Source organism: Plecotus auritus, assembly GCF_963455305.1.
Source record: "Plecotus auritus genome assembly, chromosome: 9".
Classification (NCBI taxonomy): domain Eukaryota; kingdom Metazoa; phylum Chordata; class Mammalia; order Chiroptera; family Vespertilionidae; genus Plecotus; species Plecotus auritus.
This window is the reverse complement of record NC_137783.1, coordinates 5,322,247-5,336,327: the sequence shown is the minus strand read 5'-3', so window position 1 is coordinate 5,336,327 and position 14,081 is coordinate 5,322,247. Positions and strand designations below refer to the sequence as shown.

Below are 14,081 nucleotides of genomic sequence, written 5' to 3'. Positions count from 1 at the left end.
TGGGCGCACAGGCACGTGGCCCAGGTCTGGTTAGTCTCTGTGGCCATCAGCTGTGCTGCCTGGCGGGTGGGGGAGTGAGGACTGTCTGGGCGGCACCGGGGTAGGCTGCCACCCGTGTCTCCATCTGCCCCTCAGCGTGGCACACCTCCCCGCAGCAGGAGGGGCTGGAGGCGGTCCCCCCGCAAGTTAAAAGGTGCCAGGCATTGCTCCCAGCTGTCCTGGACCCTCATGTGGCACCAGCCTTTGGAAGAGATGCGAGCTGCCCGCCCTGGAGCTGAGCTTCAGGAGGTTGCGCTTCCTGGCTCAGAGCTGCCCTGGCACCCCTCACTCTGTGCCCGCCTCACCCTGCTCCTGAGTAGCCAGCAGGACCTCTGGGCCTCAGCTGTTCTCCACTAAGGAAACACGGTTGGCGGGCGGGCCCTGGAGCTGGGGATGGTGGGGGTGGAGGATGGGCTGGGGAGGGGAGGAAAGACACACCTTTGCGAGTCTCCTCCACTCTCGAGACGCCCCTGCAACACGTCACTTCCAACACGGGATGAGCGGGTTTACACACAGAGCGGTTCTTCCACACCAGCTGGGTGGCCACAGTTTAACCCGGTCGGACACTGTCTCCCTGGAGACAAGTCCAGGTTGTCACCTGGGCTCTGACCCATTGGCTGTGGATCCAAGAGCCCCCTCCTTGGGTTTGATTAATTTGCTAGAATTAACTTGTTCGTTATTTAAATATGAACACGTGGGGACATATGTTTCACGAACTCAGAGACGGTTTACTCATAGTTCATTATAAAAGGATGTAACTCAGGACCAGCGGATGGAGAGATGTGCAGGGCGAGGTCTGGGAAGGGGCACAGAGCTTGTGGGCTCTCCGAGAGCGCCACTCCCCCAAATCCATGTGCTCCCCAACCCAGAAGCTCTCCAAACCCTATCCTTTGGGCTTTTATGGCAGGTTCATTACATTGGTGTGATTGATGACATCATTGGCCAGGTGTGATGGGACGCAATCTCTATCCCCTCCCCTCTCCCAGAGGTCTGTGGTTCCAACCGTCTCGTCATAGGATGGTTCCCTGGTCGCCATCCAGCCGATCTTCAGGCACGTCCCAAGCCGCCTGTGGTGAGAATAACCACACACCATTTTACCTTTGCCACGCCCACTCTCTTAACTGAGGAAATTCTGAGGGTCTGGGGAGCTCTGTGCCAGAAACAGGACAAAGGTCAAGTACATCTATCCTATAATATAATAAAAGCCTAATATGCAAATTGTCCCCTAGAACCGGGAGTTTGACCGGGAGTTTGACCAGGGGACGGTGGTGGCAGCCTGGCAGGCAGCCGGGGGAAGGGAGGCCCCCCGGCTGGCACCCGGCAGCTGCTAGGGACCCTACCCGTGCACAAATTTCATGCACTGGGCCTCTAGTTTCATTATAAACCAGGACATCACAGGAAGGAAGGTGGGCAGAGGTTCTACTCTCTCCTCCCTGAATCTTTGTGTCTGCAGACCCCATGGCCTCTCACCCACCTGCCCTGGGGACCAGCCAGGGCTGCTCAACCAGGCTGCCAGGTCAGCCCCTCCCCAAGACAAAGCAGGTGGGATAGAATGAGGAGAGGAGAAAAGACAGCAGAGGACATACGGACACTGCCTCTCAGTTCCGAGACCTCCGCCCTGGGACGTGACCCCGTGAATACCAGGCTCTGTCCTTCACAGGACACTTCTCCTGGGACAGGGCGCACAGGGGTGAAACACGGAGGGTGAGAGGGACCCAGTGCGTCTTCGTGTGGGTGGGGAGGGACGAGGCATGTCCCCCTCTCCCTCCGGGGCTGAGGTCGGAGCCGGGAGAGAAGCCGACATGTCCCCCACCCCGTGGAGCCTGCGCCTGCTGGGCTTTGCTACCTGAAGGTGACCGTGCAAATCCTGCTCCCCACGAAACAGCAGCTCCGTGTTTGATGACGAAATCCGGATTTTACGTGTCAGGGCTGCTACGTGTGGGGGCTCTGTGCCAGACTTAAACCTGGTGCAGGGCCCAGAGCCTCTGGGGCATGGGGACAGAGAAGAGGGAGCATGGCCGCCATCCAGGAGCTGCGCTGTGATTAAGGGAGGGGACCTTGTGTGTATTACTTAAAACGGGCATAAAATGATACATGAAATTAACTTGGCGTGGTACAGCGGGCTTGGTCTAGTGGGAACCAGCTGTGACGAGTCGATGGCCCGTGTCTCCAGGGGAAGCCGCTGCTGTCGTTGCCCGCCACCAGCAATCTGGCTCAGTGGCACCGCATCCTGCTGGCCCAGAGCCGGGCTCTCTGTGCCCGGATATAAACGTACCGAGTTAATTGTCACTCCGCTCCCTCGGGGAACAATCCCCTAGTAAGGCCCCGACTCACTGCACTGTTCCCTTGCTTGGAAGCTCGGTGGTGGAAGGTAGAGACCCCCCCACCCCCCACTTTGGGATCCCCCGGCCAGGATGTCCAGGGAGCGTGCATCCCCGGGGCAGCAAACATACAAGAGACAATCGAGGATCGGGAGAGAATGGGGCCAAATAAATCCCCAACTGTAAAGCTTCTTCCTTTTAAAAAAAGTTTTTATCATCTTTTTGTTAATCCCCATCAGAGGACATTTTTTTCCATTGCTTTTCAGAGAGAGTGGAGGGAGAGAGAAAGGGGAAGAGAAACATCCATGTGAGAGACACATCAGCTGGTTGCCTCCCAGTTGGGGATTTATTTGGCCCCATTCTCTCCCGATCCTCGATTGTCTCTTGTATGTTTGCTGCCCCGGGGATGCACGCTCCCTGGACATCCTGGCCGGGGGATTCCAAAGCGGGGGGGCGGGGGGCTCCCTACCTTCCACCACCGAGCTTCCAAGCAAGGGAACAGCGCAGTGAGTCGGGGCCTTACTAGGGGATTGTTCCCCGACTAGGGGGCAGGGACCAAACCCACAACCCAGGTACGTGTCCTTGACCAGAAAGTGAACCTGAGATCCCTCGGTGCATGGGCCGAAGCTCTGACCACTGAACACACAAGGCAGGGCTCGAGTCTCTTTCTTAGTAAAATGGACTTTTCCTACGTTGACTGGTACCAACGGGAAAAATCCCCCAGGAGCTCAGGGGGAAATGTGCATGTCCACCTGGTACGGAATGTCGGGGCCTCACGGTTTGGGGGGGCTTTCTGGAAGCCATGCTTCCTGGTGTCTTAGCACCTCCAGTTCTTCAGGGAGAGGACAGGCGGCAGGGAGGACCCTGGAGGTCAGGCTAGTGGCCTCAGCGGAGGCCCGTGGGACAGCCGGGTTCCCTGGACGTGCTCTGGCCGGAGGTGAGGTGGTCCCTTTTCTTTGGGAACCAGACCCCTGGGAGGACTTCGGGTGAGACCCACAGACCCACCACGTCCTCCGCGAATGTCTGTCACTCAGGTGGGCTTTTCCATTGGAACAGGTGCGTGGTCTGGACGGGCGATGACCGGGTTTTCTTCTTCAACCCCACGATGCAGCTGTCCGTGTGGGAGAAGCCCGTGGACCTGGAGCACCGCGGGGACCTCAACAGGATCCTCGAGGACCCGCCGCACAAGCGCAAGCTGGAGGCCTCGGCCGGTGAGCGCGGGCCATGCGCAGGCCCCCATGCGTGTCCGGGGAGTGGGCGGGGAGGTGTGCTGTCCCTGGTGGTGGGGGACACTGACTTTTAAGGAAGCGTGCTGAGTGCTCGGAATCTAGTAATTGCGCTCCTAGGGCACTTTCTGCAGAAACATCGATCCTTCGGGAGGGTCAGCTCTGGCTTTCTCTCCGTGTTAGTTTTTAACCAGAGAAGGCCGTTCATCCCTCGGCCGCTCCACATGTCCTTCCCGCCTCGGCGTGAGCCAGCATTTAATTTTCTCAATGGCTTGCGGACCCCACTGGAGAGACCAGGTGTACATAAATAACGGTGGCAGGAGACCAGCCACTGTTTCTTTGGAGGGCTCCCGAACCCAGTGGAGCCATGTGCTTGGCGAGGGGACGGGTGCGGGGCAGCGGGCCAGCTGTCCCAGAGCCAGGGGAGAACATTTCGCATCTTCAGCCTGGATCTTTCCGATTAGACCGCCCACATTTTTAGCTCTGTGTTGGGCGAGCCCCTCCCTCAGTTCGTGGGCCACATTGTGGGGGCACTTGAGGTCCGCTCTGGGCTGACCTGACAAACAGACGCTTGACCCCTTGAAAGAGGGGTTTTGTTTTATTTTGTGGGTGTTTTATTGGGTTGGCAATGACATTTTTGTCTCTACTGATCTAGGGCTAACAGATGACAGTGGCTCACGCTTTTAGTCAAACCCAGAGGCATTTGACTGGACTTCAGAAGAGGGGGTTGACATTTTCACAGCTCTGAGTGGAAGTCACTGCTCCAGGGAAGCCAGCAGTCGTCTTTCAGGATGGAGAGAGGACAAGTTTAATATGTTTGTTTCTCTTAATATAATAAGAACATTCTCCAGATAGCTGGAGCCCCCGGATGCGGAAAGAGAGGCGTGTTCTGGGTGCCTGTTGAACCGAATCTATAAAATCTTAGTCGTGTGGGGGAGGAGAAAATAATTTTCCTCACACCTTTCTAAGTTCTGGCTGGGCTAACAATCAAATTAGCATGAGACAGATGAAGAGGAGAGAATGTCCAAAATTTCTCGTGGATGTACGTATGGGGTCCCATAAGAATGTGGGGCCCAAGGACAAGTCAGGCCGAGGAGGTTTATATGCCATTCGTAGCTGGAGAGGAAGGGGGTGGGGTGGGGTTGTGGTTTGGGACTTCAAAGGATAGGAGGGCACTCACATGGGCATGGAAAAGCCAGTGATTGGTAACCGAGTGTTTGTTGGGCCCTCAGTGACCACAGGGCCTTGCCGGGTTCCTCTGTCTATGACACTTCGTTCTTAGTACCTGTGGTTAAGATGATGTAGCTGCCTTCCTGGACAGAGCCTCGATCTAAATATTAGGGGGAAGGTCAAAGTTCTTTCTGCATCTTCTGTTTCTTAAAAATAACCAGATTAAAGTGTTCCATGTCCTACAGAGGCACACGTTGGGGTGTTGAGTTCTGCTCCCCCTCAGCTGATTGCAGGTGCAATAGAAATTGGGTCTGGGATTGTTTTCTCCTTTGATAAGCAGGCATCCATTTTTAAAATGTACATTCTTATTGATTTCAGAAAGAAAGGGAGAGGGGTAGAAAGATCCATGATGAGAGGGAGAGAGATAGAAAGATCAATGATGAGCGAGAATCATTGACTGGCTGCCTCCTGTACGCCCCCCCCTGGGGATTGAGCCTGCAACCCGGGCATGTGCCCTTGACTGGAATCAAACCCGGGACCTTTCAGTCCTCAGGCTACCGCTCTATCCACCGAGCCAAACCAGCCAGGGCATGGCATCCATTTTTCAGAGGGATATTTAACATGCTGAACGAGGGCTGGAGCAAGAGACCCTGATAGAAAGCCACGTCTTGAGGTCCACCCCTGGGATGGAGAACTCCACACGCTGGGGAATGTCAGGAGACCACGCAGCCCTTGAGAAACCTTAGGTGCGTCGTGGCAATGGTTTTATTTGCTTGGTGGAAGGCAGATCCCTCAGGCAGGCTCCTGGCTCCTTGTTTAGCCTGCATTCTTGTAGATAATTGGGTGCTGCTTTTACTTATTTATTTTCCCCAGCGTTGGTCGCCACAAGAAGGCAGCTAGCTCATTAGCAGTCCACGCATAGTTGCTCTCCTGTTTCTCTCATTTGGAACAAACCAGGCCAGGGCCAACTGAAACGGAAGCACGTCCTCAGACTCCCCACCGAGGCACCTGCCAGTTCAACGCTCAGGAGGACCCTAGGAGGGGGAGCGACAGTGGTAAAAGATAAACTGAGGCACGTTACACATTTCCACGGTTTATTTGAGCAAAAATTATTCTAATCGGGGAGCACCGAACCGGAAGTGGTTAGGAGTGCCTGCCCACAGGGAAGGACTCAGGTGGTCCAGGGGCAGACGCAAAGAGGAAATTGTTGGCTGGCTGTGGTTTAAAGCCCAGCTGGCTCCTTGTGAGTGGTGGTTCGTAGTGTTTCGATTGATTCCGTAACCGCCAGGCAGGCCCCGGCTGAGATTTCTGGTTCTTTGTGGAGGTGTCCCCTCATGGAGCCTCCTTGTTTCACGAACTTCATGGCAGGGACCTGAATTACTGGGTCCTGGGTCAGTGCTCCATTTCACTCTAGACCAGTGGGCAGCAAACTCATTAGTCAACAGAGCGGCAAACGGTGGCTCGCGAGCTGCAGTTTGCTGACCATTGCTCTAGACCACTCGTCTCATTGTATACTAAAAAAGGGGGAGAATGGAGCCTCAGATCCCACAAACACAACCAGGAACAACCAGTGAATCCAGCTTCAATACATTAAGGTGTTTTTGTCTCAGTCCCCTTATTCTGGTGGCCCTAACTACTCTACCTAGATAGACATGTGATGATACAGTTACAGGTCCTGACGGAAGTTTTAACCTTGCTTTCTCTTTTAAAAGAGATGTTCTTAAACCAGTAATTTTTAAAACCTGAATCTTAAAGCTATGCCAGTGACCTCAATTCTCAACTTCCTGTTGCCGGGTAGAATTGACTTTTGAATGCACAGCTTCTAATTTCCGGAGATCCACCCACATTGTTTTGCTTGCAGCGGAATTTGGACAGGAGGTGCTCCGGAGGATAAGCAGGGATTACCCAGCAGAGTGGGTGACCTTCAGCCGTCAGCCGTGGCATTTTTTCCTGGCTGGTCATCCATCAGGACTCATTAAACCATTTGACCCTAATGATGATAAGAACCAGCTCCAGGAGCGATTGTGATTGGTGGAGACTTTGTTAACTATTATAGATTTGAATGTAGTAATGCCTGTTTCTAGTCTGAGATGGAACAATCAAGCATTCCAGTTGATAGCTACTATTTTTCAAGAGGAAGCAAAATAAATGAATTCTATAAAACAACTGCTACATTTAGCTGCTATTAGGTTTAGAGGTGTGTGTACACACATGTGTATTCCTGTGTGTGCATGCACGTGTGTATGCGCGCACACATGTGTGCATATGCATGTGCACACATGGGCATGCGTGTGCACATACATGTGCGTGCATGTGCGTGCGCGCCTTGGTGTTTACTGGGAACAGCAGGCATTGAAGTGGGAGCTGAGAGTGTGTGGCAGCTCGGGGTGCAGCAGACAGAGAACTGAGGCGCCCATCATTCAGCAGGTCAGGAAAGGGCCCTTTTTTCTCTCTGCTAGCAGGGCTGAAAGATTAAGGCGAAGGCCTGAATTATTTTCTAATTATCTTGCAGAGCATCCAGATTTTTTATGGCTCTAGCAGCCGTGCTGTTAGCTGAGAATAAATGCTTGGGAACGAAAGTGAAATGGAGAGTGCCAGCCCTCACATGCATCCCTTACACGTTGCGGGGTGCTCAGGCTATTACGGGCTCTTCAGTGCAGAGAGCGCAGATGCTCCTCGACCTATGACGGGGTTCCATCCCCATAAACCCACCGTAAGTCCAAACGATCATAAGCCACAGATGCATTTAATGCCTTTAACCTGCCCAAGGCCATAGCTCAGCCGCGCCCACCTTAACGGTGCTCAGAACATCCCATTAGCCCACAGGTGGGCGGTTGTCTTGCGTTCCATCTCGAGCCATTGCCTTCCTCTCTTTCTCCCCAGAAGCAGGGTCACAGGTGGGTGTTTTGTAGACATGATGGGATGTGATAACTCAAAACACAACACCGACAAAACACTGGCCACGCTGAGCATCAGAGGGTCACCCTCGTCCCTGTGCCGCTGATGGGGAGCCCGGCCTTCCCCGCCACCCAGCATCCGAGAGGGTACCCTGCCCCACCGCATGTCACTAGCCCAGAGAGATCAAAATTCAGAATTTGAAGTGCGGTTTCCACTGAACGCGTGTCACTTTCGCACACCGTAAAGTCGAAAAACCCTAAGCGGAACCATCGAAAGTTGGGGACCAAAGTACTCGCTTCTGTTTTTCCCAGGGTCAGCTTTCTTCAAACCTGTGGAGAGGCTGCCCCTGTGCTTACCTGCAGCCACAGCCACTCCTCCCGGTGATGGCAGAACCCTCCGGCACCCGGCCCCCACACCGGCTGCCTCGTGGCCTCGCCGCTTGGCCTGCCCTGTGCAAATGGGGAATCCAGGCCCTTCCTCTGGAGGGGTTGGTGCAGCCTGGGGGACGTGCTGGGGACAGTGACACTGCCGGGGCTCATCCTCCAAGTGGGCAGGAGGAGGGGCGGGTGAGACGGGCGATGAGCATCACACTCTCCTGCCTCTCTGTCCCTGCTGGTGCCTCCCAGTGGCTGAGGAGGACGGGAGACCCTGGGTGAGACCTGCCGAGGTGGAGGGGACTCGGGAGGGACAGTGGGGTACACGGATGGCTCAAGGCAGCTCCTCGCGGTGGGTGCCTCTGTGTGAGCCTCTGTGGCTGCTGGAACAGAGGATCCCAAACCAAGCAGCTTAAGACAACGCAGAAGTATTATCTTACAGCCCTGAAGGTCGGAGCCCAGCAGAAGCCCCCGTGGCCGGGGCGGAGCTGTGTTCTTCCTGGCGGCTCCCAGAGGAACTCGCTCCCGCCTCTCCCAGCTCGGGTGGCTGCAGGGTGGCACCTTCGCTCACAGCGCTCTGGCCCACTCCTCGGAGTCCCCCTCCCCACTCTTAGGGTCCTCACGATGTCCGGGGGCCCGCCTGGAGGATCCAGGGTTGCCTCCCATCTCAAGGGCCGCTGTTTGGCAACCGTCACCTCCCTCGGCCTCATAACTAATCCATCCCCGGGCTCCGAGGGTTAGGGCGCGCACGTCTTTGGGGGCCTTATTCTGCAACCCAGCGTCGTTATCCCCATTTTACAGGCGAGGGAATGAAAGAGAGGAGGGTAACCGCTTGACCAAGGCTGCTCTGCTATGAAGTGGGGGGCCGGGACTTGCACCCTGCGGGTCTGACTCCACAACGAGGTGGTGCTTTGAGGCTGTGATTAACACGAGCTCTGGGAGCGCTGGGCCCTGTGCCTGCGGCAGGGGCAGAAGGGACAGCAGCCTTGGGCTGCACACGGATGGATCCCAGCGTCACTGGCTCTACTCTCTCTGCAAACGTTTTAGTCCTTTACCTTCGAGGCACACATATATACACTGTCCCCACGGGTGAACACGGCTGTGGCATGAAAGGGTGCTTTCCCAAGCTGCGCGTGCCCAGGACAGTGTGCACAATCTCCAGCCACCGGGCACCAGGGGCCACGCTCAGCAGGATCCGAGACCAGGGCCAGTGGAAATGTGGACCCTCCCCACCCAGAACGCCCCACCCCGCTCTTCCGGAGGAACCCTGACCTTCCCATGGGCCCTGTCCCACCTCCGACCCCTCCAGTGGCCTGGCCTAAGCCTCCTCTCTGCACAGTGAGTGAATCAGGCCACTTGCTCCCATAGTTCCGTGTCAGCGCCCACCCTGGCCAGTCTCTGTAAGGCGGCCCCTGCACCCGTGCCCACACGGGGACACGATGGTGAGAGGGCGGCTTCCTGGGGAAACACACCCAGAGAATGAGAAGCAGGGCGCCAGGCCGTGGCGATGCCGGGGAGACCGCTCCGCCGGCCAGGACGGAAGGCATAATGGTCATTTTTCCTCTCTTCCTTCTGGAGACAAATATGAAACATCCAGATGCCGTTTCACTTTTTCATTCCCAAAGCTCATCAAACATATACGGAGCCGACCTTCCTGGGATGGGAGGAGGGCAGCTGTCTTCAAAATCAGTTTGGCTTTTTGAGGTAGACGCGGAGCCAGCGCTGAAGGGCAGGCGGCCTGCGGGAGAAATCTGAGTATCCATCGCGGTAGACAAGAGGAGGGGCCGGGTTTGGGGGTTCATGCACAGGGACGCCAGGCAGACGTGGAATGGAAGGGCAGGGGCGAGGGGGTGGACACCCACCCCATCCCCGTCCTCTGGCCCCTTGGAGGGCCTGCTGCCGCAGTGGCGGGGCTGGGACAACTTGTCCGCACGAAGGGAGTTGGGTTTCTCTTTGGCGACGCGCTCCCAGGGAAAGCTGGCTGCAGGTTGGAGGTCGTGGTGAAGGGAAATCTGCCCAGTTTCCCCTGGTGGTTTGCCAAGCAGAGTGCTGACGCTCCTCCTAACCCGCCTTTCTTCCAGCCGACCACAGCGACGGGTCGGGTTCCGAAGACGGCCGCGAAGACCCGAGCGTGAAAACCAAGAGGAACCGGTAGGTGTCCCGTCCTCCCCGCTGGCCCTTCCCTCGGCGGAGAATTCGGTGGCGGAGAAAGAAAAGGGCTGTTGGGCTCTGTTGACCGAGCAAAGCAGGGATTTGACACTAAACAAAGGCGGGAGGTCTGAGGCTCATCTCAGCGAGGACACCTGGGGACAGGAGTCTCGGTGGCTCTGGCCTCTGGATCCTGGAGGAGTGGACGGGGGCATCCAGGGGCTGGGCGGTGCCCTATGCTGGGTGAGGGGTGGGTTTGGGGTCTAACAGCTCTGGGTGGGCATTCAAGCTCTGTCCCGCTTGCTTTGGGATTTGAGGCAAAGCAATTCCCCTCCATCTCGGGGTTTTCATTTGTCAAAGGAGGTGGCAGAAGCTTGAGGTGGCGCCTGAGTGAGCTGACCCCATGTGGCTTCCTGTTACCCTCGGGGAATGGTGGCTCAGTGAAGCCCTTTCCCCAGGAGAGATCGTTCCCATCCCACTCGGCCAGGATGGAGCGGGTACCCAGGCAGTGTGGCCTGGGGGACGCCGCCGCTCTCCCTCGGGACCAGTATGGCCGGAGCTGGCTTTATGAAAAGTATCTGAATGTATGTTTAGTGGACAGCACCCAAGTCATTCAGCCACGAGAATATTAAAATCTACTTAGCAAGTTCGCATTTGCCTTTGACCAATTCTAACTGGACCGAGAGCTCGGGCTGCAAGGCCCCCGAGCTTCGGAACCGCCTATTTCGTTGAATGAGCTTGAGCATGAGATCGGCGCCAAGCTCCCGGCGCTCCTATTCATCTCATTTCAAGTTACAACAATACGAGTCGTGTTTCCACGCTTCTATTTTTAACCAATGAAAACTGATTACGAAGAAATCCTAATTATACTCTTTGGAATATACAATTACAAATCCATTGGTAATTTTCTTTTTTCAACATTCCACACAATCGCCTATGAAGCAAAGCTTGTGCGTTCTCCCGAAATAGTTGGTGTATAAATAAGACTTCCTAATGGGCTGAGCAATCCTTTCTTTTCTTTGCACATTTTGCATTAGTAGGGTTCTTCCCTATCGTAACCCTCGTGCGTGAAAACCCTTGTGAGACATAGAATATGCTTAACAGGTCCCTTCCTTGGTCTAATGGATGCTCACAATACCCTGGACAGTCAGGGGTAGGAAGGCCATGAACTTGGAGAGTGTCAGGAGGTGGGGACTCGCCTGGTCCTGGCCACTAAGTGACCATATGACCTTGAACGGTCCCATCTCGTCCTCCCCAAATGCAGCATGCAGACTTCCCGGCGTCCTGTGAGTCCCCTGGTAGGCGCACCGTCCCCAAGGAGGGCTGTCCTGTGCATCGCAGGGTTAGCAGCACCCCTGACCTCCACTCCTGGAAGCTGGTAGCACCTCCCCAGTGTGACCACCACAGATGTGTCCGGACACGGCCCAGTGTCCCGGGAGCAAGTCACCCCGGGGCAAGCACTGTGCTAGACGTATGTCACAAAGTCTGGACACGCCCTGGCTGGTTTGGCTCAGTGGATAAGCATCGGCCCAGGGACTGAAGGGTCCCAGGGTCGATTCCAGTCAAGAGCATGTACCTAGGTTGCAGGCTCGATCCCTGGCCCTGGTAGGGCAAATGTGGGAGGCAACCTATTGATGTGTCTCTCTCTGTCTTTCCTCCTCTATTCTACTCTCTCAAAAAACAAAAACAAAAACAAAACAATGGAAAAATATCCTCGAGTGGGGATTAACAACAACAAAAAGCCCAAATGTGACTGTGTGAGGGACTTTACCCACCAAACCCTAGGGTCCCGGTCTCCCCGTTGTCACTGAAGTCTCCGTTTTGGGTTAGAACTCAGGACAACACTGGCCATACCCTGAGGGGTGACAGAACCGTTTCCCCATAACTGTCCTCCCTGCGTTTGTACAGACCCAGGGCCTCTCCCTGGAAAACGGAGCCAGGTATGAGCTCCGATGATGTGCGAGGTGGTGACGCTCGGCTTCCTTCCCCGTGGGCCCGCGGCTGCTCGGCCTCCGGTGCCCCCTCCACCAGCTCCTCTCGGGCTGCCCGTCCGCTAGGGTTTCGGTCTCAGCTTTCCGCCCAAAATGCAACAAAGCGGTTTGCATGGCGAGAGCAGACGCCTCCATCTCCGCGGGGGGTGACTGCACCAGGATTTAAAACGAGTTTCCCGAGAATCAGAGTCTTTGTTGATAAAGAGTTCCTCAGAGGGCTTGGCAGGCCGCGATGGGGTGCGTTTAACTCTCTGTGTCTTGTGCCCCAAAGGACCGAAGGCCACGTGAGCCCTGGCCCAGAGGAGGCGCAGAGAGAGGACAAGGGCGCCAGGACGCTGCCGCCCCAGATCCTCCTGCCGCTGGAGGAGCGGGTGACCCACTTCCGAGACATGCTCCTGGAGAGAGGGGTAAGCACCTGGCTCAGGGGCGGCTCTCGGAGCGAGGAACCGAGTCGCGTCCCCCAGTCACGGAGATCACTTCCAGGAAGCTCCTGTCTGTGTTAAGAGTCCTGGGGGCGCCCGGCCAGCTTTCAGGGTCCACCCCTCCCAGGGGGACACCCCGGGCTTCCTGACTCAGGTAGGGTCTCCACGGCTATGGGTTCGTCGGACTGCTTTTCGTTTCCAAGATTTCTTCATTGCGGTTGGCTACTCATCCCATTTGCACTTAATGGGGGAAAACATGTTATAATCGAATCCCCTCCCAGCGCCTTTAATGTCCTGCTTTGGCCTTTGGGTAGAGAATGCGCTGAAACACGAGGTGAGCCCAGGTGGACTTCTTCGTAAGAGACTGAATGCGGAGGCAGCCACGGGCCCCTGTGGGCGAGGGTCATTGCAGTGAGCGCTGTCGGTGACCTTGGGGATTCCAAAGCAAGTTCCCCACAGTCAGCACCCCGGGCGGGGCAGGGGCAGTGGGAACTGGGGTGCGGGGCCATTAGGAAGAGAGCTCCCCCAGAACAGCCGTCTGAGCAGGGATCCGCAGGCCAGGCTGGAGTGCAGGCACCAGGGAACAGAAGGTCCCCGCTCTCAAGAATCAGAAGGGGGTTCTCACAGCCACTCTCCCCGGAGACCCACCCTCCTTTGCACCAGGACTTTTAATGTACCCCTCGCATCCTCTACCGACCATCCACTCCCAAATAAAACACAGCCCGGGCCACAGCGGACGGGAAAGGAACGCGGACGTGGGAACTGAAAGGCACAGGGCGAGGGGTTTCCCTAAATGAGCACGTCACCGAGTTACACAGACGTGCAAGGCAGGGAATGCCAGGAGCACGCGGGAGGAGGTCCCGGTGGGCGGAGGTCACTCTTTGTTTTTTAAGGATGTGGTTTTAAAACTAGATGTATCTATTAAGCTACACATTCGTTTCAGAAAGGGTTGTAGTCCCTCCGACCAGGATGGAAAGAACCAGGGCAAGGGCGGGGCTCGGGGTGCGCCTGGCGTCCTGCCCCTTCCCGCTCAGCCATCTTCTCTGGACGTCCCGGAGGATGTCAGCCGTGCAAGGCCCATGGAGACGGAGACGCCTCCCTGCCACCCAATGGAGTTGCTCGTCTGGGGCCATCAGACTGGCCTCATGGTCCTGGAGACTAGTACCCAATGTCACCGCGGGTCACCAGCTATGGTGGCCGCGCTGCTCGCCCCTCCTTCCGCTCTTGGCACGGGGTCCCTTTCCTGGCCCTGCCCGCTGCCCCTGCCCTGGCTGCCGTATGATGCTCTGCCTCCCTTCACGTTGCCCAGTTACCGAGCGAGCCACAGCTCCTGGAGCGTCGGGGCCTCCCGACATTTCTTGAGGCTTCATCTTATTCAGATCTACATTTTCATCTCTTTGCTTTGGAAACCCACCAGCCCCGATTCACCGTCACCGCATCACACTGACCTGCGTGAGCTCGGGGCTGTCCGAGGGACCCCCCTTTCCTTCCC

General features: G+C 56.2%; 1 protein-coding gene across 1 annotated transcript in view; it reads left to right on the top strand.

Moving 5' to 3' along the window:
- Positions 1 to 14,081, top strand: part of TCERG1L (transcription elongation regulator 1 like) — a 104,420-nt gene that overhangs the window by 79,434 nt on the left and 10,905 nt on the right. The window contains exons 7-9 of the mRNA XM_080642069.1: positions 3,417 to 3,571; positions 10,110 to 10,179; positions 12,439 to 12,574. Of these exons, the coding sequence (XP_080498195.1) occupies positions 3,417 to 3,571; positions 10,110 to 10,179; positions 12,439 to 12,574 (361 nt within the window). The remainder of the gene's footprint in view (positions 1 to 3,416; positions 3,572 to 10,109; positions 10,180 to 12,438; positions 12,575 to 14,081) is intronic.